Raw genomic sequence first — 17,079 nt, forward strand, 5'->3', positions numbered from 1 at the left:
GAGGATCTGATTGGCTTGTTTGAATAATGCTGTAGGCTCACAGGAACTGAAGCTTGCCACTCAGAGATAAGCAGGAACTATGCCTGTTCCCTATGATAAAGAGGGTTGTCTGGCTGGGTGACATTATCTTAAGGGGCGGGGAGGGATTTGTACTTAGGCCATTCGGGGCCTTCTCAATTTTCCCCAAATGTCAAGACACAAATAATACTGAATCTTAATTTTAGGCTTTACATCACAGGTCTCAAAAGTACTAAGCCCGTTACCAAAAATGTTTGCAAATGATTGCTATACTAAGTAATACATCAAGAAGTTTTTCATAGCATGATTTGATCTTAGAGTTTTCTTTCTGTGTGACTTTTGCTTCTGATAATTTTGTAAAGTTTTAAGGTAAACTGTTGCATATAGTTTTACCACAGTAGATAAACATTTCGTGTTTGAAAGACTGAATGCAATGGAGAAACTCTGGTACTGTCTAAGAGTGGTTAGGTTGTAGGAGCTAGAACAATGACAGGAAAAGTAAAAAGTTATTATTTAAATGCTTGTTCTGTGCCAAGCACTTTTCTAAGTGTATTACGGCATTTACTACAAGTGAGGAAACTGAATTTAGTACAGTAGAACAGGCAGTGCACTATACTGTGAATGTGTACAGTCTTATTTTAGTGTTGATGCTCTTAACTGTTGTTTTATCTGGGCTGGCTTCACGGGCGGGTAACAGAGACGACCAGAGACACACGGCTGGGCTGAGAACGCAGTTTAATCTTTATTCACAAACGGGCAAATCACCACACCATGTGCTTTTCTCCATCATCCTCTCTCCGCCCTACTGCAGGGACTGCCCATCCTTAGCATAGGGGGCGGGGAGAAAGCAGGGCGCAAAACTAGCAAGGGGCAAACCAATTCTTCTCAGAGGTCGGGGGGAAGGGAACATACCAACACTTAACAAATGCACTTTACAGTCTTTAGTTATGGAAGAGCCTTATGTCATGATACTTGATTTGCTGGGAACCTTTAGATAATTTTAAGCTGAAAAGTAAAGACTAGCTTTTGCATTGAAAAATAGCAATCCAGTGGCCAGTTACAAAATGAATTTTGGAATATCCAGGAATAAAATGGCTAGGTCTAAGTGGAATAGAATCAAATAATTGAATTTAAGCAAAAGAACAGAAACATTGATCATGTGACTGGGAGCAGGAGACAAGTATGGAATGATTCTAGGTGGTACTGTACCAGTAAGTTTATCAGAAACAGAAAGGTGTAGGTAGGGGTGCTATTTTGAGATATCTTTGAAGCATTATGTTACAAATTTCCTTTATTTTATTTTTAGAGAAAGAGAAGCAGACCAGAGCTCAACTCAGCTCTGACATGTGGGGGTGCTGGGATTGAACCTGTGACCTCTGGGTCCTCTCGGCATGTAAATGTGGTGTGTTGCCTATTTGCTGTCCCCCTAAATCTGATAGATAAATTATAGATAGAAACTTGGATCTTGGGGGGGGGGGGGTTAAGCGAACATGGCACGAAGCTCAAGGATTGGCGTAAGAATCCTGGTTCAAGCCCCCAGTCCCCCACCTATAAGGGAGGTCACTTCACAGGTGGTAAAGTAGGTCTGCAGGTGTCTGTCTTTCTCTCCCTCTTCTGTCTTCCCCTCCTCTCTCGATTTCTCTCTGTCCTATCCAGCAACAACAATAATAATGACAACAACAACAGTAAACAAGGGCAACAAAAGGGAAAAAATGGCCTCCAGGAGCACTGGATTCAAAGTGCAGGCACAGAGCCCCAGCCATGCTCCTGGAGGCAAAAAAAAGAAAAAGAAACATGGGTCTTGGGGCTGAGTGGCACACTTCTTCTAGCGTTTGCCCTTCTTCCGTAGCCAGTCAACAGCGTCAGGTTGAGCCTAATGTAAAGTTTCGAGACCTCCTTTGAATCTGGAGAGGTGGCAGTCGTTGACTATGTGGGTCATAGTCTGTCTGTAGCCACAGGGACAGTTCGGGTCGTCTCTGGCTCCCCAGCGATGGAACATAGCGGCGCACCGGCCATGACCTGTTCGATAGTGATTGAGGAGGGCCCAATCATAACGTGCTAGGTCAAAGCCGGGTTGACGCTTGCAGGGGTCTGTGATGAGGTGTTTGTTCTTTACCTCAGCTGACTGCCAACTCTGTTTCCAAGAGACTGGAACAGAGAAGTTCAGTGTAGGCATAGGGGACACCTGCAGGAGTTGGAGGCAGGAAGCATCATAAGCAATGGAGTAGAACCAGAAGTGACTCTCCTTCATTGACTGTCTTTCTTCACTGGTCTCTCACACTCTATCAAAAAGATAGAAAAGGGGGGGGGGGGACAGTTGCCTACAGAATTGATGGAGCTGTACAAATAACAAGCCTCAGCAGTAACCCTAGTAGCAAGAAAAAGAGAAAAATAAATCTTGATCTTAAGAGAAATTTAACATGTGCTTAACCAGGTACACTACCACCCACCCTAGAGAAATTGTGATCAGAGATGTAAAGATTTGAGAGCTTTTGTGTTGCAGCCATCTACCTTCTCTTTTTTTCTGAAGAATTGTGAAAAAGTTACGTTTTATTGGAAGCAGTTATGTGACACACCTTGCACTTCATCTGAATGCCATCCAAGTCCCTGTTCTATATCTCTATTTTCTCTTCTATCAATTAATAATAGCAAAATAGCTATCTCAAAGGGTAATTGTAGGTTGCATTTTATTTTATTTAGTAATGACACAGGCTGCAGAGGATTAAGAGTGATTTTTTAAAAAGAAATAATGATACATCTATATTCCTTAGTTAACCTAAAAAAAGTGGAGTTTTATATAAATTATGAAAAAGACGTGAATATTGATCATTTATTTTGGGCCGGGCAGTGGCAACACTGGGTTAAGCGCACAGAGCACAGATCATTTGTCTTGAATTAGCTAAAAACCCTGTGCGTAATGGAGTATCATCCCTTTGCAGCTAGTTCTTTCACTGTTCTGCTGTCACTTTTTTGAGGTGAGCAAAGTAAAGGATGGATTGTAGTGCGGAGAAAGGATGCCAGTACCTGGGAAATGAATGTTCTGTGAATAACACAGAATTTAATTGAGCCTGGCCATCCTTGTGAAGCACAAAGAAATAAACAAGGTGAAAATGTTTGTGTTCCAAAGCTATTTTTTAAAAAAATTCTAGAGATATGCAAATCTAAGTATACTTATTGTCTGCTGTTTTTATTGCTGATAATACTAGCTAGTTTTATTTATTCACTTTGAGTAATATAGTTAATGAGTAACAGAGGGAAGAATCGACCTCTTCAGTCTGGCTCTAGAGAACATACAATATACCACTTACTGATCTTAGACTAAACTTTTATGGATTTAAATGTAGTTAGTTTGGAACTTTATAGTGAACATATAGACTTACCTGAATGATAACTCTGAAGTATCTTCATTTCATTGAAATACGATGTTCTGTGACTCTGCTAAGTAAATAAAGGTTTATTCTTGCTTGTAGATTTATTCAGCACATTGTAGCTATCTACTTAGTGCCAAATATAGGACAGAGGCAACAGAACCTGGGCTGGAAGGGAGATTGAATATCTGTTCAGCAAATATTTGAGAGCCTGCTGTTTGCCAAGCACCTTTCTAAGCACTCATATGGTGGCAGTATGTATAGATAAAATTATCTTCCCTCTATTTCCTTTTCCTTTATAAACTAAATCAGTGCTAGACGTTGAGAATCTTGGCTCTCTCCATCTCTTTCTTGCCAGATAAGGTTTTTATGTAAAGAAGATTGTCATTTGTGACTCATAGAGACTCAGGCTGTGAGAGAACTGCTCCCCTGAACAATGAACAGGTCTAAGTTTTACAGCAAAAAAAAAAAAGTACATTCTTGGGAAAACAAGTCTGGAGTCATGCATGAATTGATTTTCTAGAAGGATGGAGTTTTTTTGGACAGTTTCAGATTCTCCTTGTGCACAAGTGGGTACAGGTGGTTATGGCACCAATGTCTGAGTCTAGGCAGCTAGAAACATTTCTAGAAGCAATACTGGATGTATGTTATCACTGGTACATGTGTACTCATAAGGAACGTCCCGGGTAGGGCACCAGTGCCTTCAGGCTTGCACTTCACACCATTTGCCAGTGGTTAGTTGGAAATCAGTCTTTTTGGGAATGCTAACAGTAGGTTTTAATATACTTTAATGATAGCAAATTCTAATGTTTTCCTGTAAAATGAGAAATATGACTGATTTATTGGAATTTTGTTTTGTATTAACCAGTGCTCCTTTCAGCAGCTTTTTATATCTAGAAGGTTGAAAGATAGGCTTACCAGGTAGAACATACATTTTATTATGCCCAGGTTCGAGACCCATTACAACATGGGAGCATCTTGCAAAAAAGATGTTTCATAACTAGTGAAGTGTTGCTCCTTCTCTCTCTGCCCCTTTCTCCCTCTCTGTCTTCCATCCTTTATCTGGAATGGGGGGGTGGCACCAGGATCAGTAGAATTGCTCAGACACAAAGTCCCCAGAAGTAAATAAATAAAAACTTTTTTATTTTTTTGAAATTCCCTCCTTTCAGATTTTATAGTTAGGCTCAGTGATTTAGGGCTAAAATATGATGATTTTTATTCACTGTATTGTCTAAAAGATCGTACTTCAACAGTCAGTTAAGTGTTCCCTACAAACCAGAATGTAGTTGATGAAAATTAAGTGGTATTCAAGATGTAGAAGTCTTAATACTGTATGATTTGCATTTGTAATTCTTTGCACTGCTAGTCCTATTATAATACTTTCTTCCTGTTACTATTGATTTTATTAAACATTTGGTACCTTGCAGTTACTACCTGAATAATGACTACTAAATTCATTAGATATATAGTATGAGATTTTTGGAATTTATTGAAATGTATAGTTTTTTTTTTTTTAACTTTTTTTACCTGACTAAAGTAAAGAACTAATCATCTTTTAAAACAGTTCTTGGGAGTCAGGCGGTAGTGCAGCAGGTTAAGCGCATGTGGTGCAAAGCACAAGGACCTACGAAAGGATCCCGGTTTAAGCCCCTGGCTTCCCACTTACAGGGGAGTTGCTTCACAGGTGGTGAAGCAGGTCTGTAGATGTCTGTCTTTCTGTCTCCCCCTCTGTCTTCCCCTCCTCTCTCTATTTCTCTCTGTTCTATCCAACAACAACAACATCAACAACAATAATTACAACAAAAATAAAAAAACAAGAGGCAACAAAAAGTAAATTAATTAATTAATTAATTAATTAAAAAAATAGTTCTGAATATATAAGGCTTTCTTTCTTTTGTATCACTGTGGGAAAAATACATTTTGGCAAATAGTACCAAGGTATTTTATTTATTCATACAGGAATAAAATAAAAGTGGGTCTCCATCTCACATTATACACAAAAATTTATCTATGTAGATAAACTGCAAATAGCAATTTTTAAAAATTCATTATCTTTATTTATTTATTAGAGGTAGCCAGAAATCAAGAGGGGAGGGAGAGAGGGAAAGAGACAGAAACACCTTTAGCCCTGCTCCACCGTTCATGAACTTTCCCCCCTGCAGGTGGGGACTGGGGGCTCAAACTTAGGTCCTCCTCGTATATTATAACGTGCACTTAACTAGGTGCACTTCCACCTGGCCCCTTAAAGATCAAATTTTAAAGTTTAAAAATGTAGGAGAACACCTTCATAATTTCAGAGAAGAGGAGGAATTTGGTTCTCCAATCTCAAAATGCATAACTATCTTTCAATTTTTTTTCTATAACCAGAGCACTGCTCAGCTCTTTCAAACTCTCTTATTTAACCATAGTATCATTACAAAATCAAGTAGTTAGACTTTGATATAATACTGTTATGTCATCAGTAGACCCTGTTCACATTTTATCATTGACCAAAGCTTCCGTCTAGGACTACAGTGAATGTTGCTGTTTCTTTAATCATTTTTTCCTATTTTATTATTTAATAGTGATTTATATGTTGTAAGATTATAGGGGTATTGTTCCATTCTGTATGCACCATCAGTGTTCTGTGACCCTCAACAGTAGTCACCATAGTTCTCACAAAATCTTAGAGACATTTGGTTCCTCATTTTTTTATAAGTTCATGTATTTCAGTTACCGGTATTTAACATACTAGTTGAACACAAGATTAATCACCTCTAGTTCTACCCACCCATCCATTTTGTTCCAAAGGGCAAAATACACCCCCCCCCCTTTTTGCAGTATTCCATTGAATATGTGTCCCATAACTTTTTATTTTTATTCATTTGTTTTATTAGTAATTTAATAGTTATTTACAAATTTATAAGATAACAGGTATAATTCCACACCATTCCCACTGCCAGAGTTCTGTGTCCCCATCCCCCTCTAGTGGGAACTGCAACAGTTCTCCCACAGTCACAGTTAGGGGTGCACTATATATTTTTTATTTTTATTTTTCCTTTTTTTTTCTTTTGTCTATTTCCACTTTTTTTTTCATTTAAGCTTTGATTTTTTTTTTTTTTAATTTAATAATGACTGACAAGACTGTAAGATAAGAGGGGAACAATTCCTACCAACAGAGTTCCAGATCCCATCCCCTTCCATTGGAAGTTTTCCTGTTCTTTATCCCTAAAAGATAAAGAGGGCTGAGGATCATTTTGGGGTGGAGAAGGGGGAAGGTCTGGCTTCTATAATTGCTTCTCTGCTGGATCTGACATTTTTATTCACTTCTGTGGTCCTGCCTTCACTTCCTTTCTAAGCCATGCCTATACTTACTACTAATTCCAAGTATCCTTCCTTTTTCCTCTTCCTTCTCAGATAAGAGAAATAGCATCTGACTTCCTCGGGTGTTTTCTATATTCTCTTGCCTATCCGTAATGGTATAAAAATAAAGATTCCTGGTCACAAATATTCCAGGTTCCATCAGAACTGGGCCCACTGGTCATGTTCCTCTCATATCTCCTCCTTCTGAGAGTATGGAAGTAGGTACAGCTTCTGTGCTGGACATGGACGTTGGCAGGTTGATCCATACTTCTAGCCTGTTTCCTCTATCTTTCTCTAGTAAAGTAGGGCTCTACATCTGTATCTTGGCAAGGTCATCTGCCTGGAAAGTTTAGAATAGGATTGTAGCAGAATCTGTAGCTTGGTGGCTGAGTGCCTCTGTTACCTGCCATTAGCTTTTTGTTTGTTTGTTTGCTATTGTTTTGTTTATTATCTTTACTTACTTGATAGAGACAGCCAGAAATCAAAAGGGAAGGAGAAGATAGGAAGAGACAGAGAGACACCAGCAGGCCTGCTTTATCACTTGCAAAGCTTTCCCCCTGCAGGTGAGGAGTGGGTGCTTGCACCTGGGTCCTTGTGCAGTGTAACATGTGTGCTCAACCAGGTGTGCCACTACCCAGCCCCCTGAGAGCCTCTTTGGATGTCTCATCTGTAGTTTGATGAGGTTTTCTAAGTATCTACTTGTCTGCTGTTAGTCCATGACCACGCCTCAAGGAAGTCACTATAACTTCTTTATCAATTCATCTGTAGATGGACATTCAGATTGCTTCTCCTTTGTAATTGTGAATAAAGCAGCTATGAACATAGCTGGATATTTGCTTAGGGTTGATATAGCAAGATCATAAGGTAGTTGCATTTTTATTTAAGGACTCTCAATACTCCATTTTAAAGGAGCTGCAATAGTATGCATTCCCACAACATTGTAATACAGTTCATTTTCCCCACATCCTCACCAATACTTGTCATTTTCTGTTTTGTTGATGTAGGCCATTCTTAGAAGTGTGAGATCTCACTATAGTTTTAATATGCATTTCTCTAACAAGTTAAGGGGAGCAGTTTTTATATGTATATGAGTTATCTACATATCTTATTAGAAAGCTGCCTATTCAGATCTTTTGCCAAGTTTTTAAATTGAATTACTTGTTTTTTTTTTTGTTGTTGAGCAATGTGATTTCTTTATAAATATCTGATATCAGTCTTGTCAGATGTGTGACATTCAGACATAGTTTCCCAATTGTTGGGTTGCTTTTTTTTTTTTTTTTTATCCTTGTGGAATTTCTTTTCAGTGTGTAGAATCTTTTCAGTTTGATGTAGTCCTATTTATTTATTTATGCTTTAGTTTCACTTGCCCATGAGTTTGAGTCTCCAAATACATCTTTGATGTTAAGGTCCTGAAGTGTTTCACTCCTGTTTTCCTCTGTTTTATAGTTTCAAGCTTAATATCTAGATCTTTGGATCATTTTGAGTTAATTTTGGTGTATGGTGTTAAATGGTAATGAAGTTTCTTTTTTCTTCATGTGGCTCTCCAGTTTGACCAGCACCATTTGTTGAAGGGGGCTTCTTTTCCCGTTTGATATGTTTTGCCTCTTTGTCATATTAGCTGCCCATATATTTGTGGGTTTATTTCTTGTCTCTCATTTCTATTACATTGGTCTGAGTACCCTTTTTTTTGGGTTCTAATATCACACTGTTTTAATTACTATTGTAGTATAAATTCTAGTCAGAGAATCCCTATTTTACCTCTCTTTTTCTCTCAGGAGTTCTTAAGCTATTTGTGGAGTTTTGTATGCCACATATGTTTTTGGATATGTTGTTCAATATGCGATGATCTCACTCAGACAGAAGTTGAAAATTAAAAATGAAGGGGAAACACAAAGCAGAACTTTGACCGGGTTTGTATTGCACCAAAGTGAAGGACTGGGAGGGGGACTGAGGGGGGCTGGCTTTCAGGTCCAGATGCACAATGATGGAGGAGTTTCTAGGCAGGGGGTGAGAGTGTTTTGCAGAAAACTGAGAAATTTTACACATGTACCAACAACTGTATAACTGTAACCATTAATCTCCCAAATTAAGAAAAAAGTAATGTCTTGGGTTTAGATAAGATTACATTGAATCTGTATATTGCTTTTGCAAAGATAGCCTTTTTAATGATACTTACTCTGCCAATTCATGAGCAAGGGTTTTGTGTCAACTTCTATTTAGTTTAGCAACATCCTATAGTTTTCATTTGTAAAGGTCCTTCACTTCCTTTGTTAGCTTCATTCCAAAATATTTTCTTTGGGGGGCTCAGTTGGAACTAGAGTTGCTCCCTTCATTTTTCATTCCTCTTTCTCATCACTTGTGTATAAAAATGCCACAGATTTATATAACTTAATTTTATATCCTGCTACTTTACTGAATTTATTGATGATTTTTAGGTTGGTTTTTTTTTTTTGAGTCCTTAGGGCTCTCCAGATATGTTACCCATGCTATCTGCAAATAGTGGTGGCTCAACTTCTTCCAGTCCAACTTGAATTATTTTAATATTTCTTTCTTGCCTGATTGCATCAGCAAGAACTTCTAGGACCATGTTGAGTACTTGTGATTAAAGTGGATGTCTTTGTTCTAGATTTCAGGAGAAAGGCTTTTAGTTTTTCTCCATTGAGTATGATGCTAGCAGGTTTGAGTTTGTTATATTATCATATTGAGAAATCTTCTTTCTATTCCTAGTGAATATGTCTTCCTGTTCCTCAGAGATCCAGTGATAACCTTGGTTGCAAAAAGAAAAGAAAGAATTTGGTTTTTGCCAAGAATGGCTCCTTAAATCAGCAAATAAGCATTGAAAAAAACAGCTTGGAAAGCTTTTTCCAATAGTGTTCCTCAGACCTTACTTCTGGGGAGAAAGTTACTCACAGGTACAGCCTATGAGTATACATTTCTGACACGATTACTGTTGCTGTTTCCTGCTTCTTCAAGGGTTGCATATTGAAAATTCTCAACTTAGCAGTTACTATGTAATGATTGGAAAACCATTATTAGTACTCAAAATTCCTCCAGTGATTAATCTCTCTATCAGAAGATAGCCTTTATTCTCTTAGATTATACTTGTGGGTGCACCTGTTGACACTGTCTGACATAAATTTTCTGAGATCCAGTGAAGATCTTGTATTGAAACTGTTGAACTTCCTTCCCATCTTCCTTTCTACTTTTCTTTCCTTCAATTTTTCCTTTAATCATTGGTTTATTTTTATTTTGGTTTTTTATTTTATTTTATTTATATAAAGGAAACACTGACAAAACCATAGGATAAGAGGGGTACAACTCCACATAGTTCCCACCACCAGAACTTCATATCCCATCTCCTCCCCTGATAGCTTTTCTATTCTTTATCCCTCTGGGAGTGTGGACCCAAAGTCATTGTAGGATGCAGAAAGTGGAAGGTCTGGCTTCTGTAATTGCTTCCCCGCTGAACATGGGCATTGACAGGTCCATCCATACTCCCTGCCTGCCTCTCTCTTTCCCTAGTGGGGTTGTCTGTCCAGGAAAGTCTGGTTGGCATCATGCTAGCATCTGAAACCTGGTGGCTGAAAAGAGAGTTAACATATAGAACCAAACAAATTGTTGACTAATCATGGACCTAAAGGCTGGAATAGTACAGATTAAGAGTTGGGGGGGGGGGGCTCTCCGTTTTGTAGATAGCTAGTAGACATATTTTAGTTATATTCCAAAGGGCCTGTGGCTATACTAGTTTTGTGTGTTTGTTTTTTTCCCCCTGATCCTGAAATTTGATATGCAAGTGGATCCAAGTTATTGTCTGGGGAGATGATGTCATAGCTGGAAAAAGGACCAGAAAACTGGATCAGGGAAGAGAGTAGCTCCCAAATATGGGAAAGGTTTACAAATCTTGTTGACCATAAACCTCACCGATTTGATCTGATTTGGGGCCCATATTCCGTTTAGGAGCCTGTGTGACCTCTGCATTCCTGTAGATCTGAGCTCACATTCTGTGATCATAAGTAGGAATGTTCCAAGTTGCCCCAATATCAGGTCCCATCTTCCTCAGGTATAACATAGAGTATGTTGTCCAGCCTCCCTTCAGAGGATGGAACATTCTCTACTGTTGTTGATCCAAGTTGAGGGCAAGGTCCTATGGGGGCCCACAAAGGGGTCTGTTTTGTTATTTCTGATAGAGGTGACTGGTAACATTGGGGAGAGGGATTCGAAGTCGAGGCCCATCATGTCTGTTTGGGAATCTCAGGGCTTTCCCGAATAGGGCCCCAGCTGATGTGGTGTCCTTTTATAGTTACTAAAGAGTCATCGTTAAAGTATACCAGTCTCTTGCCCTTATTCAGCTTTTGCAGTCCTTGCTTCGATAAGGTTACCTTTGGAGTGAGTGAGGGAAATAAAATAGGAAGTAGATGAGGAGGGTATCTAAGTCTAAGTAAACATTATTTCATTATGAACTTTATGGTGTCTTTTGACTTGCTTGCTGCATATACTGACTCATTGCAGACTATTGTGCACTTTTGCTTTCAGGTAGATATTTTACCCTAATTTATGGATACATGTGAGCATATGCCCTATCTCCTGGGACCTGGTCTATATCTAGGTTTTGGGACTTTGTTAGGAAGTGAAATACCTGAAATGGAATTAGAGAATCCTATGAAAGGAAAGGTCTCACCTGAGTAAGGAGGCTGAAGGGTTATCATTCCACACCTGACGTCTCTGGGCAGTCTGAAGTGAAGCAGGCTGAGGTGGTACTTGTTGCGTTGATTAGGTTGGGATCAGCAGATGCAATATCGTTTGGTATGAACTGAGAGAAGCATGTAGGAAAGGGAGCCCCACCCCAGAGGTTCCAGGACTGGGGGAAATACAGACTCTATAGAGGAAGCAGAAGGTCCCTGCTGTCTTAGGATTAAGAAAACAATAGTTATTGCTGTAATCAGAGTATTTGGCAATTGGGTTAACTTTGAAAATCCCATTGTTAGGACTTGCTGTTTCATACACAGCATCACCATAGTTTATGTTCTTTGACATAATTTGTATTTAGCTGTGCCACTGGTTGATTCTGTTCTCCCTGGACTAAGCTTTTAAGAGAATCAACATATCAAAGACTCAAGTCTACTTTTTTTTTCTAATTTATGACTATACAAATACATAGATGAATCTTTTCTTCACTGTAATTATTTATTTAAATATTTTTAACTTAAAAAAATTTTTATAATTACTTATTTTCTATTTTATTGCCCTTGTTGTTTAACTGTTGTGGTTATTAATGTCATTGTTGTTGGATAGGACAGAAAGAAATGGAGAAAGGAGGTGGAGACAGAGAGGGGGAGAGACAGACACCTGCAGACCTGCTTTACCGCTTATGAAGCAACTCCCCTGCAGGTGGGAAGCTGGAGGCTCAAACCGGGATCCTTATGCCAGTCCTTGCGCTTTGCGCCACATGCACTTAACCCTCTGCGCCACCACTGGACTCCCTATTTAAATAAATTTAAGTAGCTTAAATTTATTTATTTATTTATTTAATGAGAGAGATTCCACGGTACCACTGTAGCATATTTATGATATCAGGATCAAATGTCATGCATGCAGTTCCTATGTTCTACTCATTTTCTCAGGCATTTCACTATATTGAAATGCATACTATTGCTTCACCTATTTAAAATTTCTTGATGGTATTATTTTTCCCATTTTAAAAGAAAATTTTTCTTTAAAAATAAAAAGAAAATTTTTTTCTTAGGAGAAAATGTTGTATCTGGAAGCAGCATCAACACCTTAAATGCAGTAATTTATAAATTTTATTTTAATATTCAAATCAACTTTATTGGAGGAAATAACGATTTATAAAATAGTTGTTGCCAAGAGTACAGTTTTTTAAAAATCTTTTATTATTACCTTTGTTTATTTTTTGTATAGAGACAGCCAGAAGCCAAGAGGAAGAGGGAAATAGGGCGAAAGACAGAGAGACACCTGCAGCACTGCTTCTCTACTTGCGAGGCTCTCCCCCTGCAGCTGGGGACTGGGGGCTCCAACCCGGCTCCTTGCGCTCTGTAACATGTGTAGTCAAGCAGGTGTGCCACCACCTGGCCCCCTTCAAGACTACAGTTTAACTTGTCATGATAGGCATCCCAGTTGATGGTGGAAGTGGCGTGCAGACACCTCATTATAAATGTTATACACACACACACACACATTACTATGCACAAGGATCAGGTTCAAGCCCCCTTTTCCCACCTGATGGGGATGAGGGGATGCTTCAGGAGTGGTCAGGTAGGTCTGCAGGTGTCTTACCTTTTTCTCTCCTCTCTGTCTCCCCTCCCCCTCTCGGTTTCTGTCTGTTCTATCTAATAAAAATGGAGCAGAGGAAAAAATGGCCACCAGGACTGGTAGATTCAGAGTGCTGACACCAAGCCCCATTGATAACTCTGGTGGTAATTTTAAAAAGTTATATATAACCTGTACATTGTGATTTATGTTATGTGATAAAAGCAATAATAAACAAAGATTTTGAGTAAAGAAGTGTCATTGTTTTTTGCAGTCTTAATCCATTTTAGTAGAACTTTGAAATGGTATAATTTTGCATATTTTGTTATTTTAGTAGAAGCCTGTGCTAGATAGAACATTTATATCTATTTCTATTTTAGGTGCGTATAGCAGCAAAATTTATCATTCATGCACCTCCTGGAGAATTTAATGAAGTGTTTAATGGTGAGTGTTTAATTCATAACACTAAAGCTTGATAACAGTAACCATTCCTTTTCAAAAATGTTTATTAGTGACTTAGTAATAGTTTAGTAGATTAATACAGCACCAAAAAAAGGGAGAAACATTGTTTTTCCATGCTTGGATAATAGAACACTTCAGCACCTGGGAGCACCAAGGGAATTACAAGGGTGTTGGAGAGGCTCTGCCATGTCTGTCTGTCTCTATTTCTGTATCTTTGTTCCCTCTTCCTCTCTAAAAAATAAAGAATGCAAAGTGGGCCCAGGACATTGCTCAGTGTTATTGTGCATACATGAGTCCCTGGGTTCATTCTCCAGGCTGCTGCTGCTCCTCCTTCTGCTCCTTTTCCAACTTCTCCTCCTCCAGCAACTCCTCCTCCTCCAGCAACTCCTTCTCCTTTTCATAATTGCTAGTTAAGACAAGGAATTTAAACTCATATAACAACAGTTTACTATATAGCTAGTTATATAGTAACAGTAGCTCACCTTTAGCAATAAGATTGATGTATTTGACATAATTGCCAGGAAAAGAGCCCATGTTCTATTCATAATTTTTTTTTTCTTAAGCAGTTGTTAAGAATAAGTTATAGGGTCTGAGATGTAGCTCAGTGGTAGAGCAAATGACTTAAAATGTGTGAGGCCCTAGATTCAAACCCTGCCATCACATGAGCAAACAAAAAATTATAAGCTACCACAAGTAATTTAAATTATTTCTACTTCATATATATTTCATCTTTACCATGTCTTGAAACAATTCATAGGGACTAGCAGATAGCATTGCAGACCTGATGGCCACGCCTCACCACAGTGGTGTCTTTTCTCCTTTTCTCTCCCTCCTCCTTACTCGAAATAAAAGGAACTGGCCCTGGGCTAGTGAGATCAAGTTTGCAGGAGACTCCAATGCTACCCAAAACAAATATAAACAATAAAACTAATTTACATGGGGCTCTTAGATTTCATTTTTTATGCAGTCTACTGCAGAGGAAAAAAATTTTCAAGTATGTTTTTTAAAGAAGCTTGCCACTAATTTTCATTCATAGTGTATCATATAATGGAATCTTACTGCAGAAAAGATGAAATTTGAGAATTTAAATAGCAGGGCAGGAGCGGGGATAGATAGCATAATGGTTATGCAAAAGAGACTGTCATGCCAGAGGCCCCTAAGTCCAGCTTCAGTCCCCTGCACCACCATAAGCCAGAGTGAAGCAGTGCTCTGGTAACCAAAATAAAATATATATTGAAAAAAAAAATGAGGCAGAAATTGTGTAAGGTTAAAATTACTCTTGAGAAAAATCTCTTAAGTCAGCTGTCATCTATAATAACATGTGATTTTACTTACTTTAAATGTAACCATAGAGCTACCCCTAGAGGAAGATCATCAAGCCTGCAGTGTAGAGGTGTTTCTGCTTCCCGTATTGTTTACGCAAGTTTTAATATTCATCCTTTATAACCAAAAAGTACATTTATATTTGATGGCTGGGAGATTTAAGAATAAATGATATTCAAAGAAAAGTTTTTCAACTTACTGTTCTTACTTTGAATTAATAACCTGCAAATTTATTTATTTATTTATTTGAGAGTGAAGATGAAGATAGAGCTGGAGCGAGGTAGGGGAGAGGGAGAGAGAAACCTGCAGCACTACTTTACAGCTCTTAAGTTTCCCCCGCAGGTGGGCACAGGGGGCTTGAATCCAAGTCTTCGTGAACGTGAACTCAACCAGGTGCACTACCACCCAGCCCCACCTACAGATTTTTTTTAACTAGAAAAAGTCTTAAAATTGTGTATGAGACTTTGAAGTTAATTTTGTAAGTCTCATTTGATATTGATGTTGAATTTCGATACAATTTTTTGGTGAGGTACAGACAGTAAATTTGAACTTTTAGGGTTGGCCACTCAGTAGTCTTGGTTTGGAGAGTGAGCTGTAGAATAGAAATGGCTGTAGGATAATAGCAAATAATAATAAATGGGTATTTGGATTTTAAAAAGAATTAAGTGTTTTGGAGAGAAGATGTTAAGTAAATTTGATTGTTTTCATTGCTTTTTTGTTGTTGTTGATAACATTGGCTCTAGAATAATACTAAGACAAGCCACAAAACTTTAGCATTGTAAAGTTACAAAATCTTGTCAGTTCAGGGCCAAGGAGAGAGCTCACATGGGAAAGCATCTGCTTTGCTGTGCCCCAGTTCAGATTTGAGTCACCAGGCCCCAACTACACTGGGGGGAAAAAGTTTTAGTGTTGTGAGGTCTCTCCTCTCTTTGTCTCTCCTTTTCTTTGTTTTTCCTTCCTTCCCATTTTTTTTTCTGTCTCTCAAAATGTTATTTATTGATTCATGAATAATGATAGGCAGAGAGAGAGAGAGATAACCAGATATCACTCTGGTGCATGTGCTGCTGGAGATTGAACTCAGGACCTCATACTTGAGAGCCCAATGCTTTATCCACTGCACCACCTCCTGGGACCACTGTCTCTGCTTTTCTGTACAACAAAGTCAGCCATAGGTGGTATAACCTTAATGTTACAAAACATTAACAACAACAAAAACAAAATTAACTCATAACAAAGTATGAGTTCAGTGTGTTGTTTCCTAGCCTGCCTACAGTAGAATCTTTGAAGTATGGATTTCTGGTCTTCTTTCACAGAAACTGATTTGAGGGAGTCGGGCTGTAGCTCAGTGGGTTAAGCGCATGTGGTGCAAAGCGCAAGGACCAGCATAAGGATCCCAGTTTGAGCCTCCAGCTCCCTACCTGCAGGGGAGTCGCTTTACAGGCGGTGAAGCAGATCTGCGGGTGTCTATCTTACTCTCCCCATTTGTCTCCCCTCCTCTCTCCATTTCTCTCTGTACTGTCCAACAATGATGACATCAGTAACAACAATAATAACAACAATAAAAAAAAGGGGCAACAAAAGGGAATAAATAAATAAATATTAAAAAAAAAAAAGAAACTGATTTGATCTGGACTGAGGCTATTAAACTTACACTTTTTCTATTTTAAGCCGGCCATTCATCACCCTGTGATTGTGATATGTAGCCTGACTTAGGTCTACTTACTGTTCTTTTTGTATGGTATTTTAGTTAAATTCTACTCTCTTGATAAAAGTGTGGATGTTTTTTCCAAACAGAGTGGAGCTAGATACTATGAGTTCTGCTTGCTTTTAAATTCTTTGCCCATGCAGATCTGAAAAAGAGATACAATCATATAATACCTCTAGTTATTGTATTATGTTAAAAGTATTAAAAAAGAAACAGTCATATTTATCAAGTAATCCCAGTTTGCTTTATGAGATAGGAATAACTAATTATAACTGTATTTTTTAAAATAACTTTTAGGCAGATATTTATTTAATTTAGAGTTGACATAATGTTTAACTACGTGACTTGAGTTAAAAAAAGGTAGTATCTGAGGTGGAAATTTTATAAATTTGATTGTTTTCACTTTCTTTTCATGGAAGATCCTCTTTTTGATTGGGGGATTAATAGTTCACAGTAAATCTAGTTTTTGGTTCATTTGTAAAAGTTGTCAATTATCTGCAGAACACTCTCAGCCCAGCTTAGGTCCTCCTCTACCATCATGCACCAGAATCTGGAAACACCCCTTTCCCTCCCCCCCAGAATTCTTTGTTTTGA

General features: G+C 38.3%; 1 protein-coding gene across 1 annotated transcript in view; it reads left to right on the plus strand.

The window, feature by feature from the left end:
* CAPZA2 (capping actin protein of muscle Z-line subunit alpha 2) overlaps positions 1-17,079 on the plus strand; it is a 54,864-nt gene that overhangs the window by 13,724 nt on the left and 24,061 nt on the right. The window contains exon 2 of the mRNA XM_007525438.3: positions 13,376-13,439. Within this exon, the coding sequence (XP_007525500.1) occupies positions 13,376-13,439 (64 nt within the window). The remainder of the gene's footprint in view (positions 1-13,375; positions 13,440-17,079) is intronic.

This window comes from Erinaceus europaeus, chromosome 8 (assembly GCF_950295315.1).
Source record: "Erinaceus europaeus chromosome 8, mEriEur2.1, whole genome shotgun sequence".
Taxonomy (NCBI): domain Eukaryota; kingdom Metazoa; phylum Chordata; class Mammalia; order Eulipotyphla; family Erinaceidae; genus Erinaceus; species Erinaceus europaeus.